This window comes from Homarus americanus, unplaced genomic scaffold, assembly GCF_018991925.1.
Source record: "Homarus americanus isolate GMGI-L3 unplaced genomic scaffold, GMGI_Hamer_2.0 scaffold19117, whole genome shotgun sequence".
In the NCBI taxonomy this organism is placed as follows: Eukaryota; Metazoa; Arthropoda; class Malacostraca; order Decapoda; family Nephropidae; genus Homarus; species Homarus americanus.
This window is the reverse complement of record NW_024754704.1, coordinates 1713475-1740034: the sequence shown is the minus strand read 5'-3', so window position 1 is coordinate 1740034 and position 26560 is coordinate 1713475. Positions and strand designations below refer to the sequence as shown.

The following is a 26560-nucleotide window of genomic DNA, read 5'->3' as shown; positions in this document are numbered from 1 at the left end:
TTATATTTCAGAATACCCTGACTGACGTGACTCTTGCATGTGATGGACAGAAGTTTGCTGCACACAAGTTGGTGTTAGTTACTTGCAGTGATTATTTTCGGACCATTTTGGGTGACATACCATGTCAACATCCAATTGTGTATATGCGGGGAGTGGCTGCACGAGAGATGCAGGCCCTGATAGATTTTATGTACACAGGACAGACAGACATTCCCCAGAAAGAAGTTCCAACTTTACTTGCAACTGCAGAAGCACTACAGATTAAGGGCCTTGGTGTTTTCACTGCCAGTGAAGACTCTGACTCTGCAAAAATCAATCCTTCCCGAAGAGAACGAAGTTCAGGGCCAAAGAAGAGGCGATTTGAGTCATCTGTTGTGCTAAATGGTTCTAATGAAGAAGTTTCAAGATCTAGCAGCTCAAGAAGTACGTCATCTAAAGATGATAATTTCTTAGAAAACCTGTACAGTCATCATTATGCTCTCATGTCGTCTCCAAAACGTAGAAAGACTGATGATAAGATGGCACCTAAAACATCAGAGTATGTAGGTAAATCTCATACACCCACATACTTTGAAAAGCCAGCACCAAAAGAAACTTCATCTTCATTGACTACAAAAGATTCCTGCCAAAATAATTCTTCATTGTCTCATAATGTGCTTGGTGACTTCTTACATCACAGGCAGCCAGGCACTTCCACACCTTTATCGTCCACTTCGCCCATCCCTACATATACTTCATCCTCTCCACCACCACAGACCCTACCTGAACAGCTCTGCAAGGACCCACTTACATCTCATAGCACAGAGACTGCCAAACAGAGGATGTCAGAACGACGTCCAACTAGAAGTCCTTCAAGTCAACAGCCACTGCATGATCCAAGGCCTGAGGCAAAAACAGCATCACCAAGGGCACTGAATTATTCCTTGGCTGGACTTGGGGCAAGCAAAGAAGAATTTGGTGCTGGTTCTCTTGGGCACATGTTTGATGAATCAAATTCAGGACTTGCAGAAACACCAGAAAAATTGGTATGTAACATTTTCAGTTTGGGTGATTAACTGCAGTGACCTTCTTGTTCCATCTGTTGTATAATCACGTCATTTCATTATTCTTGTGTATTTTGTGTATGCCTTTTCCATCTATGTATGGGAATACGACATTTCCTCGGATGTTCAAATTTTAGTTGTTAGTGAAAGCGAGTACCATATGGTTAATGTAATTTAAGAAGAATATGTGTGTGTATGTAGAGGGAGGTTAAGATCAGCCTCAGGAGACTATATATTCACAAGCATATACAGTACTGCAAATCGGTATGTCACTTGTGCATAATGCCATACTCCTCTACTGTGGTTACTTCATAGTCTTAAAACTCATTGGCTAAAATGATGAACTGTCATAGAGTGTATAGAGTGAAATAGCTATATCACATGGCACATTGATCAACAAGTGTGGAGTATATAAAAAAAATTTCAGGTTATTTTCTGGGGGAATTATTTCTCAAGATTTTCCTACCAAGCAATAGTGCTGGTGCTCTCAGTCTTATGAGTGTTTCCTCTGTACCATTATTCCATCTTTGTCTGAGTCTTTTAGGTGGTCTTCTTCCTTGGTTCCATTTAGAGCAAAAAATGTCTTTATCCCGTCTTACCAGATGTCATAACCATCTTAACTGAGATCCATCAGCCTTACTTAATAGATGTTTAATACAGGAGCTTTATATAGAATTCCCCAAATACTGACATCTCTTATTCTGGCTTGGTGTTTCCATTTATAGCTCCATACATTAGTACAGTACAGTAGTGGTAACCATCAGGAGAGTTATGTGTGTGCTTCTGGGTGTTTTGGTTCTTGAGTGTCTCTTTTGATGAGATACAACACCAACAATTATACTTGTATAATACTTTAATATTCTGTTTCATTTATATTTTCATTTGATATGATTATAACAGCCACAAGATATGTAAACTTCATATTCTTATTGTACAACAAACCAATTTCTAGTGTTAGTGCTACTTAATCTGATGTTTTTTTCACTGGCTTAACATTGGTTTTAGTTGTATTCATCTTTGGCCCCAATGTATCCAAATATTCCTTCCATATACAGGTATAGTGTATTAACTTCTTTAAAATTATCCATATCAGTCTCCCAATGTGCTATCGAAGGTCCCCACTTGTCGTTGTACAGTATATGCATTCCTGAAAAAATGACTTTAAACGAGAGGACACAAAAGGAAAATAGATTCCCCTGAGAAATAATGTATAGTAAATGTGGCGGTTAAGTTTTACAGAAAAAAATCACCAGATAAATATATGAGAAAGTAATTAACGTCAAACAAACAATTTAATACTGTGAGGTGCTCACAAATGAGGGTTGGTTGTGTGACAGTCCAGTAACCAATTCAATTTTCTCTTTTCCAGAAGAATATTAAGTGCTCATTACTTAGGGTATAAGAGGACTGAATTTTGTGATTATTTCCCACAGATGAAAGCAGAGATAAAAGAAGAGGCTCTGGACTTCAGCAGTACCACATTGTCTGAGAACCTTCATGGGGACTCAGTAAGTTCTACTTTGAGTGCAAACAACATAGAAGAGGAAACTCGCATGTATCTGGATGCCTTTGCACGAAGTGCCAACCTCTCCAGGCAGCCCACAACAGAGGAAACCCTGGTACACTAGTTTTATTTGTCTTCTGTATGTCTTTCCTTTCATAATTTCCATAAGTCATATACAGTACAGTATATATTATGGCTGATAATATTGGGTCCTACAGCCAGTGAATATTCTTTGAATGTGGATCATTTGATGCTTGGGAGAGGGTCTTTCATGGTGACTGTTTTATTGTTCTGTTATATATCAGACAGGGCTTTATGATTCATTTGGTAAAACTTTGGTCTCCCAGTCCTGAGACGCAGGTAAGTTCAGGTATTGGGATGGGTTTATGCTGGAAAAGGTGGTTCACGTAATTTGAAACAGCGAGAGATTTGTCCCAGTGACCATTTATTAACTCACTTCTTGAAGCACAATTGGATCTTGGTCGAGGTATCACCCCCGCAAACCAACAATTCACCTGGTATATGGTTGTTTATGGAACAAGTCACTGATCCATTTAGGTCAGTGCCCCTTACATTTGAACACAATAGCTGCCTGTTCATGGGGGCTATGGCAGGTGGCAATCTAATTAGAGATGTCTTAGAGGTCATTTGGCTCCTTCAATCAGCCAAATATTTAAATATAAGTTTGATCAAAAGCTGGGATACATGGGTAAAGGAACATGCAAATAGAGAGGTACAGTGGTCCCTCGGTTAACAAACACAATCCGTTCCAGCAGGTTGCTCGTTAACCGAAATCATTGTTTCAATGGGTTTTTAGGTAATTGGTTCCAGCTCACCGAAAATTGCCTAAATTCAACAAAAAAGGTAGAAAAGTACACTTACTTTGAGGTGTGTATGTAGAAGGCTCCTGGATGATGATGATGATGATGATGATGGGAATTAGAATGGGGGTGGAGGAGAAGGGAGAAGAGAAGGCATTGGGGTGGAAGAGAAGTCACCCCATGGCACCATTTCACCCATAAAATTTTAGTTCTCTTGGTGTAATTCAAGATTATTTTCTTTAAATCAACACTGCACTGCATTATATATTGTCAATATGTTAAATAAATTTCAAAATGACCAATAATTTGCTTGGAAATACAGAAAAAAGCGTTTAGTTGAAGAGAGTCTCAAGCAAGATGTTACCTCCACTGAAAACAGAGAGAGACTAACGCCTGTCTGGTGTGTTAACAGACTGGATGGCATGCCAGAAACTAGTTTCTTTACCTTCAGTTATGTTCAATAATTGTTAAAATGACTAAAAAAGTTAATATTAAACTTTTAAAATTATTGAATAGTATAAACTTCTTGATTATTTACTAAAATAATAAGGAATTTAAGCCCTAAAACCGATTACTGTATTGGCGGACTAATACTACAGCTGGTGGACCGCCAAATGCAAGCGAAAACATGTTGAAGTCGGCTCGTAAAAAACTCGTTAATCGAAGGATTGCTCGTTAACCGAAGTTAAGAAACTTATGGAAGGTAAATCGTTAACCGAAATCTTGTTAACCGAGGGATCACTGTATAAGTTAGTGCAAATATACTGAGCTTATTTATCAATATTTGAAAGATACATTGCATTTGGTCCAGTAATACTGTATAGGAAAGGTTAAGTGTTAGTACACTAATGTAATAAATTGCCATTAAACATCTAAATATTTCTTTTATGTATTTACTGCTGTTTCTTAAGTTAATTTAAATTTAAGAAACTTTGGGTACTAACCTTTTCGTAAATCCTTTCTCTCTTTGGCAGGAGACCTCTTCAGCTGATGGTCGACCATTTGTGTGCCCCATTTGCCAGAAGTGCTTTGCCAAAGCTGCCATACTAAAGCGGCACCACCTTGCACATTTTCGTCCCTATGTTTGCCATTTATGCACACGTTCCTTTACGAGGAGAGAAGTTCTTGCCGAGCATCTTCTGGAACACAATGGTGCTGACTTACGAATGCCATGTCCTGTGTGCAGCATGACCATCAAACGCAAACGTAACTTACAAGCACACATCAAAGTCAAACATCCAGAATATTACAGGGAGAAAACTGCCAACAGACAGGCCATGTGTTGAAAGACTACCAGGCTCTTGTAAGTTTAAGTCTTACTTTACAGATTGTAGAATTATAGTTTCTATAATGATCCTATTTTACACAAAAAGGAGCAATGAGAAAAAATTTAAATGGGTTAAGTCTCTAGTCATTGATTGATTAGAAATATGAAAAGGATGCTTCCACACCTCAGGCTATAATGAAGTCTGTTCAAAAACTATTTTTATTCATTACCACAAATGTCATCATGAAGTTTACTTTGATATAGTTAAAAAAGGTATTTTAAAACTATAAATAACTTCAGAAGTATTACTAAAGACATCTTATTTTTTAATTTTTTACTTGTTCTTCCTGTGACTATCCACCAAATCATAGAAAACCACCTTCTTTCCTTCTTCAGGGAGTGGGTCAAGCTGTGTACTGTACAACAGAAAAATACAAAGGGAACAGGTTAAAGCAAATAATTGTTTGGAAAAGAAGCTTTTCACATTAACTGAAAGTTCTTTTCTGTGCTATTTCTGCTTTTCCTAAGGATTTTAAGTGTAAATTACTATCTACTGTATATTACGGTAGCTAATATATTCCACCAGCTTTACACTTGGCAGGATATGAAATAAACTCTTGCCATCCAAGCTAGGGTTGTCTCTTAGTCAACCATAATACACTACATGCTTCCTTTGATGTTTTTCCTTTTGATGCGTGTGTAGTTGAGCAACCATTTCCAGTTGAGAAGTTCATCTAAGATTCAAGCACTTTGGTTGCCAACTCTTTCAACTCCTGTGGACTTATTTACAAGGTACAGGTATTCCTCGGTTAACATGATGGATAAGTTCCTAAAAATATCCTGGTAAGCAAAAACATCCATTAAGTGAAATGTTAATTCCATTGGGAGAAATGTAAAAGGTGAGGGCTGTATGTTTGAGTGAGAAACTAAGTGCAACAAATACTGTAGTAATGTATACTGTGCTTAGTAGTGTATGTATTTATAAAGTAATTAAATTGAAATTACTAATGCAGATACCATACAGTCAAAGCTCAATAATCCCAAATTCAAAAGTCCATGATGCTCAATAATACACGTGGTTTCAGATTTAAAGTGTGCACCAAGGTTCAAGTGTGAGTTTGTGTGTGGTGTTTGTTTTAATTTATATACAGTGTAGAATTTCATTTATTTTTTCTTACAGCAACATTTTTTATGGTTGTATAAGATTAGATAGTACAGGAGTAGTTGTGTGAGTGATTGGTGTCGCACTATGAAGTGGCTGCAAGTGTGATGTGTTGGTGAGTCTAGATTTTGAATTACAGCAACACACACATTTACCTATGACCATATAGCTCATAGAAAATACTAATTATTGATATTTTAAATATTTTTTTGTTTCCTTGCATTTATTTGTAAATCTTTGTATTTATTACATACACATGCTACAGTACTTACAAGCAATTTTGTCTTTTAATTCTAACTTAACACTCGTGATTGTAAGGGTTGTCTCTGTAAATCATGAAAGAACAGCAAAGTTTAGCAAGTCAATAAAATATGTGTTTGAGGTAAATGACAGCCAGGGCAGAACTAAGTACTGTATTGTAATAGGGACATGAAGAGACTGTCTAGGATATGTCCATTTATTGATTGTGTTAAACCAGAAATGGATTTTGTTTTACGAAAATGGAATTGTGTCATACAAACACTTGTTAATCGAAGAATACAGTACTGTACCCGTGTTCAACATTCCTTGTGTCAAAAAGGTTTGCTGAGAAGAATGATATATATTACAGTATATCAAACTCATTCAAAAGGTTAGTACTAGAATTTAGTACATGAGTCTGCCACAGCAGACCTGATTTTTTTAAGTTGGAAGTTTTGTAATTTTACTGTCATCTGATACCTTGACAAAACAGTACTGTATTATGGAAGGAGCACTGATTAAGTCATTAACCCCTTTACTATTCTGAGGCAACCGTGACAACACAAATGTCTGCACAACAGTATATTGATGTATCTCAAACATTCAGCTCTTACAGTTACTCCCTAGCTTAAAAACTTGCACCATATACATATTATTCACTGTGACCATATAATTGTATCCCTCCCTCCTTGTCCAGTGAGATATTTTATCTTCCCCCATTGCTCTCATTTCATTGTGATCATACAACATCTTTACCGTGATTACAGATTTTTAACCCCTAAACCTAAAGTTCTAAGGGATAAAGTAGTATTGTCCTTCCTTCCTTTATTGGCAAATGTAGTTTCTGTCTTGATAACATTCCATGGTGTCATTGGATTGATTTTAGTTTTGATGTGAAATTGTGTAAGGACAATCTTGCATGTTGATAACTTAAGGGGTTTCAGAGGTCTATCTTGTTTTGGTCAGGGGGAATACATCATTTTTGGTGGCTCTCAGTGATAGTGCAATGAAAAGCACAGTTATTTATGATAAAGTTAGAATGTATGAGTATATGACTGATAATGACGAATAATAGTGCTAACAAGAAAATTTAGTGATCAATTTACCAACAAAGAGTGAAAGTTGAAGACTTGCTCAACGTGGATGTCAATATTCATCTTTTCAGGTAAGAGTTAATTTATTAATTTTATGCTTTTAAATACTGTACTTGTATTTGTTTGTTTGATAATCTCCTCATGATGCATCACAGCAGGCATTTTGAAATGAATTTGAGGGGAATAATATATTTATTTTTCAAAGCTCTCTCGCCAGGGCTCTATGTTATTTAGTGTACCAAATTCAGGGGTTTTGTTCATCATACATTATCCTTCCAAGAGGCACCTGAGGGCTCCTAAGGTCATGTTTCCTTTCCAGTCACAACTATCACCCACAAAAAGTACATCTCATGTTCATTTACAGCAAAGGTCTTTTAAAGTAGAAATCTCATTTTGTTTCAACAAAAGCTTAATTTGCATCCAAAAATTTGCAAAATTTGTCTGTTTTGGTTTGCAGGACATTGCTGAAGGCATTGTTGTATCCACCCTGGCACATACTATATACAGTACTGTACTGTATGATTGCCAAAACCTGTTCACAACAGCCATAACACTTTCTCATAAAGTTGTGTGAAGTCTGTAAATAATTTTTTCGTGGGTCCTAGCTTCTTGGTGCCAGTCAGTGCCTTCTTCTCAGCATATACTGTAATAGCACTTTTCCATGATCTATAAGACCTTTAGTTGCTGAATCCAAAAATGCACTAAAGAGTTTTTATAACTTGTTGATATAAACTGTAATGCAGTGTATGCCTCAGATAATCATTGGTTAGCAGATATAGTGAAATGAAAACTATACATCTTTTTGGTCATTTTGTTCAGAATTTTATGAAAACTAGAAGGTTTTACAAAGAGTACTGTATAGAATTAGTAGACACATAGCATACGATCATCAACGTCAACCTTTAGGGTTTTTAATTTGTGTATCATATACTGCACACCTATTAACTTAAATTCTATGTTACAGTGTACACGTAGGGTATAAATAGTTTCAACTTCTCTCTTCTTTCCCAGCTATTTTAAACCTGTGTGTGTACAGCAAATTGAATTACCAGTTAGTATGATAGGCATTTATTTTAAATAATGATCAACTGTTCCCATAAACATTTTATGGCCTTTTGATTGTGTCTTCTCCATACAGTGCAGGTGCTTTATGTTTGGCATCATCATTATCAGTCATGTGTCCATAAAATTTTGGTTTCTTTGCTCAAACTCCAGTGTCCTTAGACTAGTTTTTTTTTCCAAATTTTAGGATAGTTTCGTCCACATGAAAATACAGTACAGGTCAAGTTCAATTTTGGTACATCTAGGTTTCATGTCTTCTGGGGATAAGTCCCTCCCCCCTCCCAGTTGCAGGTGTATCATAGTCCAATAAGTCAGGGATTGAAACATTACCTGGCCAGTTGTCTGAAACAGTTTATGGTATGTCCAGGTTTCATCTTCACTTGCCTGTTGGATAAGCCAATTTTTCCTAATTTGTGTTGTTTGTAGCTGACCTAACAACATATTCAAGAAATATTTTTCTGAATTTTACCCATTTTTATTTTTACAGTATTTCAGTGATTACAGGCCATGTGTTATTTTAATTTGTCTTTTCCCAAGCTCTCCACTGTTACATAATGAACTGAGGGCATATTACCAAAATAATTTATAACAGGCACAGTTGCCATATAATAGTCTGAAAATATATGTACCTATGTACTGTACTGTACTCTTCTGTGAAGTACAGTACAGTATTATCAGACTGCAAATTACATGAAGTAGTACAGTATGGTAATGTAGATTAAACTCTTGTCTATTTAAAACAAGAACCGTTCACTATTTCTCTGAAAGAATTGTTGTTCACTAATTACTGATGACTACGTCAACTTCTTTTTATATAGCAGAAATGTTTGGGGGAAGCACTGTAGCTTCCTTCATTAAAAGTCAAGTGGCATATAAAGAACCTTTCTTGTGCCTTTTAGCTGCGACACATATATCATTAATATATGAAAGATTTGATACATTTCTTTGCTAGTTACACAGGTGAAAGTGATTTGGTAAATGGGATTGTGTTTTTTAATAACAGTTTGCATTTAAGGATTTTGAGAAATGTACTGCATTTTACATAATTTATCATTGAATACTTATGTTAAGAGTGATGAAATTGTTTTGTATAATATTTAATTGCACAAAATGTATGATCATTAGTAGCCATCCTGCGGGGTTGTTTTTATGTGGTGATTGATGGAAAAATGTCTTGTTGCTTCCAGTCACACACTCAGACTTTACTGGTGTGTCTTCCAAAAGCTGCTTTACACCTATGTATGTTACATACAAATTTATGTACAATATGGAATATCAGTATGCTGGAAATTAATCTAACAGAGTACTGTACTGTCATGAAATTCATTTTTACATTCAATATTGGGGATGGAGAGGATCACTGAAGCTGGGGGTCCTCTAATGTTCAAATCAGATGTTTTTAATTTACTAAAGTGTTGTCTATTCTGGCCATTTCCATGTATGTTTATGTACAGTAAACCAGCGATTTACATGGTGGTCAGGTTCCGCCTAAAACATACCTCGTGCTTAAGGGAAATAGCGGGTTAGGTTCCGGGCTGTCATTAGCTCCCCGGGACTGATTACAGGAAAAGTGGATCTTATCATCAGCTGGCCAGTTTAGATGTAACCTTCTGAAGATGGATTCATAAAGTCAAAGCTTGTACATCTTCCATGGTGATAAAATCACTATTGAGGTAAGAGCAACCAAGATGTACAGGGAGCAGTCAATATCTATGGACAATTTAAACTGTGACAAAGAAATCAGAGCAACAATCATATGCTGAGATTTACCACACTTGTGACTGATTTTTTACACCACAGACTGGATTGTTTATAGATAATGGCCACTCTCCATATATCCTGACTGCTCCCTCGGACTACCTGCTTCAACTTTGCAAACCTTTCCCTCATGCCTCCCTCACCACCATGATAGAAACCAGGGAAAATTAAAATATTTCTAGATAACACATGATTTTTCTTGGGTAGACTTTGTTAATGTTGCACAAAACTTGGCAGTGAATAATGTAAACAAGAAATTAGTGGGTAACAGGTTTGTACATGTGCATGTTACAGTGCACAGTTGGCCAAACACTCATCCAATTTTATTTATGCTAATGCTTCACATTGCAGCAGCTGTGTATTTCATTGATCATTGGTCTGTTATCATTGCTCTTTGCTGTCCACACATTAGCCTCATTAAGGCCCAAAGTTCTGGGGAGGAAAGGAGGGACATTTGGCAGGAATTGAACATTCCAGGCCCATTTGGGCTCCATGCCGAACTGTGTATAAGTGAGTTTTTATCGTGTATAGAAAAAAATGTTCACAATTAACTCTGTATAAGACTTGTAAATTGGGGATATGCTGTAGCTATAGTTCATGAAATACAAAAGTTTATCTCTACACATTAACAGGTGTCCTTATTGAAGTAAATGAGACAAAACTATTTTTTAACATTACTTTCCATAAAAGGGATACTTACTTGATATATATTTTTGAAGGTTTATGAAATATAAGATTTACTTAGATTTGGTGAGACTACAACATTAGGTTTAGGTTTCAGAAATAATTCAACAGTGTCAAGTAAATGTTACTAGTTGCTGTACACAGTAATACAAACCTGTTGGAGTTTTCATTTATAACATTGTTCTATTATGTTTTAAAAAAGTAAATGTACTTTAGATTGATACTGTTGCAGTAGTGACGGTACTGCTTGTTCTACTGCCGAGTGTGATGGCGCCCTTTCAGGAGAGAAGCAGTTGGCTAGTCTGGGGCCCACTTATGTGGGTAAAATTCTTATTAATAAGGTACTTGTAAAATGTATCTACAGTGACAACCCATATTGTGTATGAAACATTACATGAAACATCGAGAAATAATAATAATGTCTTTAGTTTATTTATTATGTTTTGCTCAAACTTTTTGTATTTGTTATTTAAGCTTGTTATGGTAACATATTTTTTCCCTTTTAGGGTAGGTGGGCAGGGGTGTTAGCCCTCAAGTTAGGTTGAGTTCATATATACATTACAGCTGTACAACCCCAGCATCACTTGATCTCATCAATCCAATCATTAAGTTCGTAATTTTTAATACATTAGTAGCTCTGGGTTGACTTTTGTTTGCTTATTATTTGTTGCAAACTATTTTATGTATCACTGAGTGATAATTTAGGGGGGAGTGTGCATTGCTCAATAGAGGCATAAAGTAAACGAATATTTTCATATTTGTAATTTATTTAAGGTGACTTGGTCTTTGTAGGATTAAAAACACGTGTGTGCATTATTGTCAAGAGGCACAACATACTGCAAAGGTTGCATACAAGATGGCTTATTGCTTTTTTAACAAAATGTCTTCCATAAAAGAAGTCATAAATTTTCTTAAGTGCATAAAAAGGCTGACTCCATTTTCTTTAAAGTGAAAGATTTGCTCAACTTATAAAATGTCAAAGCAAGTGAGCCATCTGTCTGTTCATGCAGTATACATGTAGTTATTTTTCCAATAAAAACATCCTATACAACTTTTCTTCATCTGATGTCCTGAACTTTGGAACAAAGTTAACTTTTACAATATCATCAAAACCTTCACTTAGGCTCGGTTCTGCATATTTAGATCTGAAAAAGAAAAAAATATATATATATATATACAGTCAACCCTCACTTTACGCAGTTAATGTAACCCGGAGGGTACCGCGGAAAGTGAGAAACGCGTAAAGTGAATAACATAACATATGGGATTAAATGAAATAGAGACCAGCTGACCCCCAAACTCCACTTTTTCCAACACAATACCTATGTTCTAGTAAAAATAACATCTTAATTTTATGATGGTACATGCACACAATTAATACTTAAGAGAAATAGAGAAATACAGTCGCCAAGTTAATGTCCATTCAAATAATGGACTCAACTCCCTCCCCCTCTCTCACACTACACTGCGGCTCTTCCCTCTCTGAGAAATTTTGGGGGGAAAACCGGTATAGTAATAAATAATACCTCAAACTAAAGTTAGGATAATATAATTGACATTGCTGGATTCCTTGTAAGACCAGGAATATTTTGAATACAAATGTCATATATTTTGCACAAAAGATAACATATTTACTCAGAGAAAACATTATATCTAAAATTTGTATGTCTAATGCAAAATCTATGATGTTTATATTCAAAATGATCATCAAATTGTAAGAATTCCAGCAATGTAAATTATATTCTGGCCGGGTAATTTGTATGAATTTTATGAGCTAAAACATATCTTCAGTTAATCAAAAAAAAATATTCTTCACGACACTATCTGTCAATCAAAGTACCCCACCTTGCCTCCCCCCCTCTTCCAACCGCGAGGTCAGTCCCCACCCCCCACCAATCCTCCCTTCAAGAGAAAGGTTGGGTGAAAAAACTAGATTTTAACATTTAGGATTAAATAATACCTCAGATTAAAGTTAGGATAATATAATTGACATTGCTGGATTCCTTGTAAAACCAGGAATATTTTGAATATAAATGTCACATATTTTGCACAAAAGATAACATATTTACTCAGAGTAAACATTATATCTAAAATTTGTATGTCTAATGCAAAATATATGATGTTTATATTCAAAATGATCATCAAATTGTAAGAATTCCAGCAATGTAAATTATATTCTGGCCGGGAGTACAAAAATAGAACCTATCTCCTACAGAGGAAAGGGTAATAAATAAAGGGAGAAGTGTTTACATCACAAGATTATTCAAAAACCTCTTCCTTACCGGGTTAAGGAAGAATCCCAGTTACTCATAAACATTCCCTTTCTCTGATAAATCTTGAACCAAATATTTTCCAGTTACTTACACAACTTTCTTAATTTTAATTCTACAACCACCAAAAGAGAGACAGCCTCAAAACACAGGAGAAAAGTGTGCTACAAGACATGAGTGAAAAGAGAAAAATTAAGTAACTAAACACATTTTATACCACAGGAAAATTAATGGTTTCCTCTTTTTCTTCAGGAGAGAGAATCATAAGAAATCAACAAAGATCAGGTGACGAGGAGCAATGTGACGTCACGGCCACTAAAGTCTCTGGACCTCACACTTCTCCATTTCTTCCTCTGGGATTACCTAAATAGGTCTTGATCAATCTTCGTGGAAACCAGATTATAGATTGACCCCAGAGGAAGAAATCGACAGGTATAATGTCTGGACAGCTCTGTGATTGGTCTTTGTGTCCTAATCTTTGTTGATTTGTTATGATTGCCTCACGTAAAGAAGAAAAAAAAGAGGAACATTTATTTTCCTCTGGTGTACATTTTATGAGACACTTCTTATCATAAGAACATAAGAAAGTGGGATACTACAGGAGGCCGACTGGCCCATACAGGGCAGATCCCTTTCACACCCATCCCAGCACTTCCATGTGCCTATCCAACTTCGTCTTGAAGCTCCCTAGCGTCCCCGATCCTACTATAGCACTCGGTAGCCTATTCCACATATCCACAACTCTATTACCAAACCAGTGCTTGCCTATATCCTTTCTGAATCGGAATTTATCTAATTTAAAGCCATTTGTTCTAGTTATTTCGTTATTACTGAGCTTCAGAACATCTTCCATTTTACCCTTGTTAATCCCACTTACCCACTTGAACACCTCTATCATATCTCCCCTAACTCTACGCCTCTCTAATGAATGCAAGCCTAAGCTTTTCAGTCTTTCTTCATATGGAAGGTTTCTAATATTATGGATCATTTTTGTCATTCTTCTTTGTACTCTCTCCAAAGAATCTATGTCCATTCTATAATAAGGACACCAGAATTGAACCGCATAATCCATGTGCGGCCTCACTAATGCTGACCACTGTCTTATTATTACAGGTTTTTAAGGTAAAGAGCAGAACATAAACAACTGTACAGTATGTGTTTCAAACGTGCAGAACACTAGAGAAGTCTGAAGTGAATGATACAGTATTAATATAGACTAGCCAGTGATCTTCCTAAAATACAAAAAAATCTAAACCAACAAAACAGTCTTGGGTAAAATAAATTTTCATGGTTTTCCAATATTCATGTTTTGTGGATACAGTTATTACTTGCTCACAAAGGAAAGCATACAATGAAAAAACAAAAACAAACTTACTTGTACATGTTGTAGATCATGTCACTAACTTTGCTGTGGTCTGTTCCTGAAAATTCCCGAAACTGAAAAGATAAAAGATTATTTGAGAATTAATAATGATTTTTCCTCCTTGTATAAAGCTTAGCCAATCAGAGCAGAATTCATTTACATTAAAATAAATAATGGACAAACATTTAATAAGAAACAAACAGATTGCTGATATAAACTCAATGGATAAGGTACTCTTACAAGTGTCCACTATTACCATACAATCTTCATTTCAATGGGAGGGAATGCAGCAAATCCCCAAACTTTCTCCAGTAACTTCTGACTCTTACAGGCTTGAGCACCCCCACTGGCATTGATCATGTCACCCAAGTAACAGAACTCATCGACAGTCCAGGGACATATCCACAATGTTCAGTTTCTCTAGATCTGCTGTGGGCACACCTGCACATACAAAACACAGCCATTTTCTCAGTTGTTTGGGAGCTAGGTGAACACATTTAGGAGCAAGCTCCCACTCATGAATGGGCTTATTAAACACCTTTTCGAGGCCTCTCACACAGTACAACTGGTGTGAGAGGCTTCAGAAATGCATTTAATAAGTCCATATATGTGTGGAAGCTAGCTCCGAAACATGTTCTCCTGAGCGACTGAAAAAACGGCTGGCAAGTCAGCAACATCCCACAGTCTACCATCTATTCTACTGCACCTCTTGTGTACCCACCTTCAACAGTTGTTGCACTTTACTGAGTGTTACCAACACTTTCTTGCAGACAGCACTTGGCTATTTTCTAATTTCCACCACAGGTCCTTCACCCACACCACTTACTAATATTGTTGTTTTTGCCACATACACTCGCAGACCTTTTGCCTGTATCCCATCCTTCCATTTCCTAAATTTCTCCACTGCCTCTTCAATACTACAGTATCTGTTATCACAACTAAGTCATCAGCAAATACTGGGCAGCCCTAAAGTCTTATGACAAAGCCTCCGGCCCATGATGGATTTCTACTTCAACCTCAAATTCCTCACTTTACTCTCAGAGATTTTTGAGTCCTCATGTAATGCCATAACCACTTGATCAAGATACTCCCTGACTCCTAGCTTTCTCATTGGCCACTTTACTACTTCATTAATACCCTGTCAAATGCCTTCTCTAAGTTAATCACAAGAATGTCTCCCAACCTGGAATGAACTTTCAATCTGAACAACCAATATATCTACAGACAAAGGGTTAGACACTATACACTATACTAAATAAATCTAGGCACACAAAACTGTGTACCCTACAGGACATACCTCAGTACAATAGCTAAAAAAAAAAAAAAACGAATAGTACAGTAAATGCAGAACTGTGAATTCACAGATCAGAAAAAAAAGTCAGAAAAAACTGGAAAAACCTAACCTAAAATAACCTAACTTAAATTGCAATGGCATCATATATATATATATATATATATATATATATATATATATATATATATATATATATATATATATATATATATATATATATATATATATATATATATATATATATATATATATATATATATATATATATATATATATATATATATATATATATATATATATATATATACACACACACACACACACACAGTATTACCCCGCCTAACGCGGTTTCACTTAGCACGTTTTACCGTATACGCGGTGCCTCGCAAGAGCTGAACTTTCACTTAACGCGGGTTTTTTCCACATACGCGGTGAGTGTCCGGCTCAAGATGCTATTTTTAGATTTGCCCCACCCGCCACCCTGCCTGACTGCCTGTTTTAGCTCATAAAATTCATACAAATTACCCGGCCAGAATATAATTTACATTGCTGGAATTCTTATAATTTGATTATCATTTTGAATATAAACATCATATATTTTGCATTAGACATACAAATTTTAGATAAAATGTTTTCTCTGAGTAAATATGTTATCTTTTGTGCAAAATATATGACATTTATATTCAAAATATTCCTGGTCTTACAAGGAATCCAGCAATGTCAATTGTATTATCCTAACTTTAGTTTGAGGTATTATTTATTAAAAATGTTATTTCACCCAACATCTCTTGAAGAGGATTGTTGGGGGTGGGGAGGTTGGGACTGACAGGCGGTTGGAAGAGGCAAGGTGGGGTACTTTGATTGACAGATAGTTAAGTGAAGAATATTTTTTTTGATTAACTGAAGATTTTGTTTTAGCTCATAAATTCATACAAATTACCCAGCCAGAATATAATTTACATTGCTGGAATTCTTATAATTTGGTGATCATTTGAATATAAACATCATATATTTTGCATTAGACATACAAATTTTAGATAAAATGTTTTCTCTGAGTAAATATGTTATCTTTTGTGCAAATATATGACATTTATATTCAAAATATTCCTAGTCTTACAAGGAATCAGCAATGTCAATTGTATTATCTCTTTAGTTTGAGTATTATTTATTAAAATTTAGTGGTTTTCCCCAAAAATTTCTCAGAGGAAGAGCCAGCAGTGTAGTGTGAGAGGATTGGAGTCCATTATTTGAAAGGACATTAACTGACTGTATTTCTCAATTTCTCTTAAGTAATTGTGTGCATGTACCATCATAAAATTAAGATGTTATTTTACTACAACATAGTTATGTGTCTTCAAAAGTGGAGTTTGGGGTGGGCGGTTTCTATTGGAATTAATCCCATATGTTCTGTTGTTCATAGCGGTTTCACTACACGGTACCCTCTGGGTTTTATTGACGCGTTAAGTGAAAATGTATATATACAGTCAACCCTCACTTTCGCGGTTAATGTAACTCGGGTGCAGCGGAAGTGAAAGCGTAAGTGAATAACATAACATATGGGATTTGAAATAAGACCAGCTGACCCCAAACTCCACTAACAGTTCTAGTAAAATAAAATTGCCTCAAAAGTTGGGATAAATTGACATTGCTGGTTCAGCTACAGAATAAATTATATATCAAAGATAAATAGTTACCAGAGAAAAATTTTATCTAAAATATAAATATAAAATTGACTAAAACATTAAAAAAAAAAAAAAATATTCACGACATATCAAGTCCTCCCAGAAGAGTGGTGAAAACACTAGGCAACATTTGGTAAATACCTCCAGATAAAGTTAGGATAATTGACATTGCTGGATTCCTGTAAACAGGTAAATATAAGCGTCATATTTTGCACAAGATATCAGTGTGATTATTTCAAATGCAAAATATAAAATCTTCAGTTAATAAAAAAAATATTCTTCACAGTAACAGATGGTCATTCGCGGTCCTCCTCCTCCCCCCCCAACGTCCCTACTAGATAAATGTGTGGGAATACCAGACTGTTTACCTTTTTAGTAATAAATAATAAATCAGACTAAAGTTAGGATAATATAATTGACATTGCTGGATTCCCTTAAGACCAGGAATATTTTGAATATAAATATCATATATTTTGCACAAAGATAACATATTTACTCAAGAGTAAACATTACATCTAAAATTTGTATGTCTAATGCAAAATCTATGATGTTTATATTCAAAATGATCATCAATTGTAAGAATTCCAGCAATGTAATTCTGGCAGATAATTTGTATGAATTTTATGAGCTAAATAAAAAAAATTATACTTCGTGTAAGGTACACCCACCTGGAATGTATGAGCATCCTGGGTTCTGGCAGGGCACAGCGTAAAGTGAGTTGTGTATATATATATATATATATATATATATATATATATATATATATATATATATATATATATATATATATATATATATATATATATATATATATATATATATATATATATATATATTGTGTTGTCAATTTACAAGTCATGTGACATTTTTCCTGTGGACTTTATTTCCATCCACCGTGAATTCCCATACACCCAAACAAATATAGATAGCTTATGAATCAGTCAAAAAACTTTGGACCACCTGAGCATTAGACACTTACTCCACCCAATGATTAAACAACACCTTAATGCTATCTGGGGTAGATTTAGTGTTAAGGTGTTTGATCATCAGGTGAAATGGGGTATTAATGTTTTCAATGAAGATGTCAAATGTACAAACCTTATTGTTGTGTCTGCAATGGTCTTTGGACAAGTTGAAGACAAAACACCTCACTGGAATTGATTTTTTTGCTGCATCAATATATTTCTTATGGACCTCAACATCTGGGTTGGTGTTGTCAATTACCACATGGTGTCCATCCTGTTGAGCGTATATATCAACGAACAAATTTTGCACTTGATCTAAAATAATTACTTAGACTGAATCAATACTTCTATGATTGACAAAGAAACCCCAATACAGTATTCAGTCATAAAATAACAAGAATTCCTACCAACAATATTTTGCAACCATATTTTAAAACTATTACAAAATATCAGTGCTATTTATCTAGTGACAAAAACCTGGTTTATTTCATGAGTTTGTATAAAATATTGTTTTTTTGTGACTAAAACACACTTGTCATTTAAATACATTACATCACAACCCTACAGTGTTTCTTACCTGCAAAGATTTTTCCATTATAGCCACACATTTCTGCCAATTGCCAACAGTATCTCGGTTAGCCTGGACATATCCCAAACCAGCAAAATGTGTTAATGAGAGAAAGCTTTTCCCAGATCCAGGATACCCAACCAGTATGATTACCTGAAAAAAAATAAAACGTATCAGTAAAATCCAATGTACATAGTTTATATTATGGTATTCAATTATGGACAATGAAGACTCTACCTTTTTTAGAAAATAAAGAAAAGGACCGAGAGTATCCACACACACACCTCTTTATTTTTCTTCAGTTTCTTGTTTTAAACTGATTCCTCATTACACTCTACATGTTTGTTAATCAAATACATACTGTGCAGCAGAACCTCTAAAGTCCAGGAATCAGTTTCCTAAGTCTCTAAAACAAGTACAGGTACTGCTGAAAAATACTGATACAGTATTGTACTGAAAAAGAAAAAGCAAAAATCTCAACTCATGATGCTCTGTTTAACCCTCACACACAGTCATCATTACTAAAAGTTAAGAATAAAGATGGCAGCATCAATGTGGATATTTCATGTTCTTTACATTCTAATTTTGTGCATATGGAGGCAGGGTAGGGAATACTTATCCTCTGTTTAAAGAGTTAGGCATCCCATGACTCCACTACCCAAGGTCAGGTTCCATACTTGAAGTTACAAAAATACATTTGTTTACTTAAAATCATTATAAATGTGCACATGTTGGACATGATGCCTAGTGCTGTTTACAAGCAGTGACCTGTAGGACTATTACCTTATTTTATTTTTAATTTGGTTCATGTCATCCTTCATTAATTTCTTAATCACATAACCCCAAAGATTAGTGTAACTCTATGAAGGATCTCACAGTACACTTAGAGCTCCAGAGCTGCAGTGTGCATAACACACAGATATGTGAATACAGTACACTCTGGTAGTCTGGTGGTACAGTACTCCCCAGTCCAACTAGTATTGGTGAAGCTCTACAGCCATGGCCAGGTGTCACCCGAGAAGACTAAACACTTCCAGCACAAACCCTTAAAGATGGAATTCAATAGCCTTGGTTGGGAGTTGACCTTGGAGAAGGGCAATCCAACTTAAAATAGTATAGACCATATTACAAGTGCACTTGGTTGTTCCACACTACATTAACACAACTGGTTCCCTAAACCAAGACTCCAGATCAACCTAAACTACTCAGGATGTCCTAAAAGAAAAATTTGGATCTTATGGATGACTTGAAAAGTGAAAGTGGGTCCCATAGGCATGACTGCCTGTTACGGACAGAGTGGATACAGCACACTGTACAGTATATTAAGCCTTCGGTACACAAGGAGGCAGCATGGCTGGTACTGCACTCGACCGCAACCACTTCCCTCAAGGTGTAAATTAGGTACCCATTTACAGCTGGGTGAACTGGGAGCGCCCGGGACTCAAACCATAAACCTCTGGAACAGGATGTGAGTGCTATATCCATTCAGCCACTGCACTCTTATGGATGACTTAACAATCTTTAACATAAATTGACAAAACTTGCTTTTTTACAAACCTTTCTCATTTATCACCACAAGATACATTCAATAACTTATTACTATTAATTTGATCACATAAAAAAAGGGAAGCCTATTAAACTTTTATTACTGACCTCAAGCTTATGTTTAGGAACTCTTGTGGAAGGTGGATCAAATAATGGCAACGAGTCATCACAAGCACGAGGGTCAAACTCAGGCATATTAAACTTCTGAGTTTGGCATCCTGAAAGAAATATTTTTCTTTACAGTTCTTACATTTGTTCATCATTATTTAAATCCTCTATGACACACAATTACAGAAATCACAAAATTACAGATATGTTTAAACTAAAAAAAAAGTGAAAATGGAATTGCAATTAACAAAATTCATGATGTGGAATTATTTTGTTTTTTACATCAATATAGTGTAACCGTTGGAGGATAAGGCTAGGACTAATTATTGAAACAAGACTGCAAGTTTATAAGTTTAAAATAAGGATTGAAACTATGATGTTAAAGCAAAGATTACAGTTGGATGAAAATGATAGAAATATTTATTTTGCCCTTGTAGGTCGAACAATCCCCACAACCAGATGGAGAACACATGTAAACTTTACTTAATCACACCAGTACATCTTGAGATATTCACAAGCTTTAAGGATATGTAGGTAATTTAGCCTGACACACTCCCCTCACTCCAAAGCCTATAAATTCAAACCATCAATTTCATAATTATATTTGTTTCTTTTGCATTTCTTAGCTTAATTTTTCTCTTCTATTCTCCCCATATGCCTAAACCATATCAACCTACTGTACCTTTATGCAAAACCTCACCAATACTCTCAAAACCCAGTGGTTCTCTTAACTCTCGACAGGGTTTCTTATCATTCAGCGTCACATTGTACATCCACCTCACCATTATCATATCAGCTTGCTCAAGCCTGCATTATGTCATCCACTTTAACCATCCATGTTTCACTGACAAACAACATCACACTCCTCACTCCAATTGCATACATATTTCCTTTCACATGGAGGGAAGGTCCCCTTGCCACCAATAAAGGCAACAACTCCCTAAACTTCCTCCAGCCACTTCTGAGCAGGCTTCAGCACCACCTCCAGCACTGATCATGTCACCTAGGTCACGGAGCTCATTGATACAGTCCAGGGATATACTGTATCCCAAAGTTGAGTTTCTCCAGCCTTGCCTAGGTCTCATGATTAACTTCACATACAGAACAGTTTCTTCCCATGATAGACAATTAAATCATCAAATCACTAATATACAGTATGCTTACCTAAAAAGTGTTCTTCAGGTGTGAAAAACTGTATCCCAATGTTGAGGGCAAACAAACGATCTGAAAAGGAAAAATCCTTCTTTTTCCGAGACCCTTCTGCAGGCCGACCAGCAGCATCCCCCACATACAGACTTTCATCCATATCTATATCCACTCCACCATTTGCCTGTAATAGTGAAAATATTCTAATGCATGTAGGTGTGATAAAAAGTACAGTATATACAATACAGTATACTGTACTGTATTGTATATTAATAAATCATTTTTACATTTAAAGCAAGTCAACCTTTAAAAAATGTTCTAAAACTAATTATTTGTTATTAACAATATTTATAAACTCTATTATTATATTTTCAACAAAAATTCTGAAAACTCCTGATCAAAAACTACATGAAACCATCACGACACACAGGGTTTACAGTCTTGGAACACTCAGCCAGGGTTAATCTTATCAATTAAACCAATAAGTTTGAATATTAATGAATGAAAGCTCAATAAGGAAACCTATACAGTACAGTACAGTATGGTAGCAGGGAGGAGGAGAAGTTGCAGAACACAACAGAGAAAGGTGTCATTATCTGGAGTGTGTATATACAGAACTAGATCAAGTTGAGCAGATGGTAGAGATCATGTGAAAAATGAAAACAAAATAATAGAATGACTTCACTGGAATTAACAAAACTAGACAGAGTCAGAAAGAATATTGTAACGTGATGAAGTCCCATGATGTCATTCTGTTCTTGGGTGGGAACATTTACATGCATGAAAAAGAGTTGGCTAAATCCAAAAAAAATTCTTTAATGTCATAAATGCCAATAAATAAAAGCATGTTACGGTAATCGCTCAGTTCTACTCACAAAACATCAAACTATCTTTTAACAGTAAACTATGTATTAACTCTACATGCTGAAGAAATACTCAATGTAGAGTTTTTAATATACAGTACAGTATTGTATTTCAAGATATGGTGTGCAAAGTTTGTATACAAAATAGGAAAGCTCAAGGATATAACAATGTCTATACAGTAAAAATTAAACAAGACATACTAATGACACAAAAAGATAAGCTCAAAACATTACATATAAAACAAAATATTAAGCAGGGAAAAAGATAACCTTACAAATTCCTATCTTGGATTGCCTAGTCCCAAAAAAGTGCATTACAGTCTTAGCCAAGGACCATAAACCTCTTCACTAGACAGTTGTGTGCCCCTTATGAAACCCAGTACTCTTTCAACTATAAAAAAAAAAAAAAAAAAAACATTAACCCCTTGTGCATGGGTCTCCTTCCGAGCTGAATAAAGTTGTTGGGATTAGCCAAATAAAATATTAAAAGTAACCCCCCCAGAGTGAAAAGGTTAATGATATCAAAGTTCCTGCTACTGTAATCTGTTAAACTCCCGAAGCATCTTACCTATGAGTTATACAATCTATTACAGTACTCATGTTCCTCATTGATTCAATTAATTCAGTAACTATACTATTCTAAGAATGCAGTTGAGGAATACCACAAGGGAATTCTGCACAGTAGCAGAAATTGACACCAAACAAACTTTTATATTTGTTTCTTATTCATATCTAGAAAAGTCAGAGAAGAAAACTTATTAAATAAAAAAGATGGAATAATACTCTGCCTATTCTCCCTTGAGCAAAAAACATAAGACCCAAATAACTATGGATTCTAATTATTGGTCATACATAGGCAAGTCAGTTAACCCTCGTGTACTAATCCTTTTTATACTACATTAACTATATCACTGATCTGACTTATTAATACAGTATGATGCATTTAAAACATATACAGTCCTGTATGCTGGACTTCACACTCACCTCATTCTTTAAGAAATTCCACATGCCTAAGGCAGGTTTCTGTACTCTCCTTTCCTGTTGATACAAATGCCTGGATTGGTACACCCAACCTCTCAATGATGCTGCTAATCTTCCTCTGTACTCCTGCAACAATGTTTTCCAGCAGCTGAAAAAAAAATTATCACAAAAATATTTTCAGTACAGTGTATATGCAGGTACCACCCTCACAAAATAGACAGATAATACAGCATACATCACCTCTCCGTGAAAATCACCGACATACCATTTTGGCAGAAAAGTAGGTACAGTAAAGTATGTATACAGTATACAGTACAGTATAGTAATTTTGTAATACTGTACTTTCATGCTTATCTTCAAGCATTTACACAAACAAATTAAAAACATTACTAAAGTATCACAGGAGACTAGACATTATTAATTATTGCCTCACTGCCAAGCACCTTCTTTACTCACCAATGCCTGCTTGATTAGTGAAGATAATTATTTTGTATCCATCTTGATGCAACTTTTTAGTTTGCCAGAACTTCACTGTAAATGATCTTCCAATCATTATAGTCTTTAGCAAAAACGTTTCCTGATTTTGTGACTATTAATGTTCCATCCATATCATAGCCAGCAATCTAAAAAAAAAAAAAAATATTTTAAAAAAAACCAAAGCACTTAATGTAGCACATTATGACCAACAAGCCTGTAATGACAATTCACGGTCAAGGATATATGCGTGTTGGTCCTGTATTATGGTGGTAGCCCTGCTGTCCCTGCCTGAGGGTGTCCTCACATCTGTTGCTAATGACATATCCCATATATAGTTGATGTATAACTGAATATGAACACATCAGGTGATGTATGGATCACTACGGAAGTCACCAGACTTCTACTTTTTTACTGTTTGTAGAATGACACAAAATGTTAGATTTAAACAGTAATGAAGAAGTTTATTTTAATCTCTGTACAGTACGACAATACATATGAGCTAAGAGTTATTTTCCCACACTTTTATATCTTTAGTTAAAAAATGGTAATTATTCATTCCTATAAGTGATATGTATTTTTCAATAAATGACAGAGATAATTTGATATCATACATGTGAGAATCTAGAGATCATCAGTAACGACATGTACAGTATTGTTTAAGAACTGTACGCACTATGCATTAGCTGTTACCATGTATACAATATATGAAAGGAAACAAATTCACATAACTTGTGAATATTTCAACTTCTTGATATAACAGCCCACCTTGCCTCTACATGCTCTGGTTCCTACTTGGAAATTAACATCATATTCTACCACCTCAACATCATGTATACAGTATAAGTCCAAAATTGGCCAGAACCGACCACCGAGAATCCGGACTTTTCAAAACTCAAACTTTTTTTTTAGCTGGCTTTTGTGTGTGTGTGCATGCATGAGCGCCACAGCGCACAGTGAAAAAAAGCGACCACGCTGTCGCCACTTTAAAAGAAACAATCAAACCAGACAACGATGTAATTTTGAGTCCTACTATTCCATTTACAGAGAGCCCATAATAGGCTCAAAGTAGATAAACTGGTGTGAAGACAAAGAAAGAACACGCTTGAAATTGAGGACAAACTTTAAATAATTAAAAGAATCAAGTATAATGTTCTAATGAAACAAACAAACATTGGAAAAGTCACAATTTATGATATAAAAAGGCAAAGAATAAAATTATAGAATTCACAGCTTTTTCTTTAAAAACTGCTCGTTTTGATAAATGAAGCATGCTAATGAATAAACTATCAAATGTACCTGTTCATCTCTTCTTTATCCTTCTAAATTTCAATTTTAAAGTACTGCCTGAGAACTGGATAATCCAAAAATCCAGACCGACCTAATCCTCAAGCAGTCCGTATTTTTGGACTTCTACTGTACCACATCTCTCTGACTTGCCACTAATCTCATTACCAACAAAACTCTACATTTCATCATATCATTAATGATTTATAATGGTCAAGTAATGCTTATACTGCACAGTGCTGTACATACCTTAGATCTTCCAGCTATATTCTTTCTTAAAACAAGCAAATCACCATCCTGCATACGTCTCCCAGCCTCCCTTCACCTTATCTTGATTATCTAGGCTTTCAGTCTCTTTGATTGCTTTGCTTATTATCATTATCTTCAGAAAAATTTGTTTTTCACAGGATTTACTGCTGCTACTGTCTTCCTTCCTGGGCATTTTATCATAAAAGTGGGCACTCTTAGATAAAGAAGTGCCTAGGAGGTCAAACTCGTGATGATATTCACCAAGAAGAAACACAGTCTAATTTAAAACATCTCAATCCAATATAATTGAATGTACACATTTTCCACACATATCAAATTCTCTTCAATGTAAACAATATTAATGTTGGTCATTACTGTTAGTAGCTGCTGCTAAAGGCAGCACTAGACAAAAACCTTAACTAACACTTCACTACCACAGTACTTCAACTAACAGTTAAAGTATAGTACAGCACAAGCAATGCCCACATGTCGAAAACTACTGCTGCCAGCCAAACCAAAACAATAAGATGGTTGTAAGAATACAGTACAGTACTTCAAGATTGTGGCTCAGAGATAACAAGATGAGAACATTACACTTGAGTGATCTTGTGCAAAAAATTAAACGTTTATAGATTTTCACATATAAAAGTTGTACCCCACTTAATGCGCACAAAGAACCCAAGGGTCCCGTGTTAAGAAATCCTCTACTAAGTGAACAACAGAACATATGGGATTAATTCCAACAAAACCGCCCACCCCCCCAAATTCCACTCTTTTGAAGACACATAACTATATAGTAAAATAACATCTTAATTTTACAACGGTATACACACACTAATACTTAAGAGAAATAAAGAAATACAGACGCCAAGTTAATGTCCATTCAAATAATGACCTCACTCTCTCACACTACACCTTTCAAGCTCTTCCTCTGAGAAATTTTTGGGGAAAACCACTAAATTTAATAAATAATACCCTCAACTAAAGTTAGATAATACAATCGACATTGCTGATTCCCCCAGCAAGCACAAGAATATTTTGAAATATATATTTTGCAACAAAAGATAACATACAGAAGTTACTCAGAAAAACATTTTATCTAAAATTTAAAGTAACCAATGCAAAATATA

The 26560-nt window shown here is 35.2% G+C and overlaps 2 protein-coding genes across 4 annotated transcripts in view; one reads left to right on the top strand and one right to left on the bottom strand.

Annotated features, from left to right (window-relative positions):
- LOC121855911 (zinc finger and BTB domain-containing protein 49-like) overlaps positions 1-11686 on the top strand; it is a 17577-nt gene extending 5891 nt beyond the window's left edge. For 2 of the 3 annotated variants that reach the window (XM_042351101.1, XM_042351102.1), the window contains exons 3-5: positions 12-1025; positions 2477-2662; positions 4343-11686. In XM_042351101.1, the coding sequence (XP_042207035.1) occupies positions 12-1025; positions 2477-2662; positions 4343-4654 (1512 nt within the window). In that variant the 3' untranslated portion in view covers positions 4655-11686. The remainder of the gene's footprint in view (positions 1-11; positions 1026-2476; positions 2663-4342) is intronic. The other variant, XM_042351103.1, reaches the window with a different exon arrangement.
- LOC121855912 (uncharacterized protein F21D5.5-like) overlaps positions 11385-26560 on the bottom strand; it is a gene marked incomplete in the record, with an annotated part of 20503 nt that continues 5327 nt past the window's right edge. The window contains 12 exon segments of the mRNA XM_042351104.1: positions 11385-11780; positions 14281-14342; positions 18343-18483; positions 18787-18930; positions 20431-20540; positions 21595-21760; positions 23424-23469; positions 23471-23546; position 23625; positions 23854-23944; positions 23946-24043; positions 25431-25444. Of these exon segments, the coding sequence (XP_042207038.1) occupies positions 11657-11780; positions 14281-14342; positions 18343-18483; positions 18787-18930; positions 20431-20540; positions 21595-21760; positions 23424-23469; positions 23471-23546; position 23625; positions 23854-23944; positions 23946-24043; positions 25431-25444 (1073 nt within the window).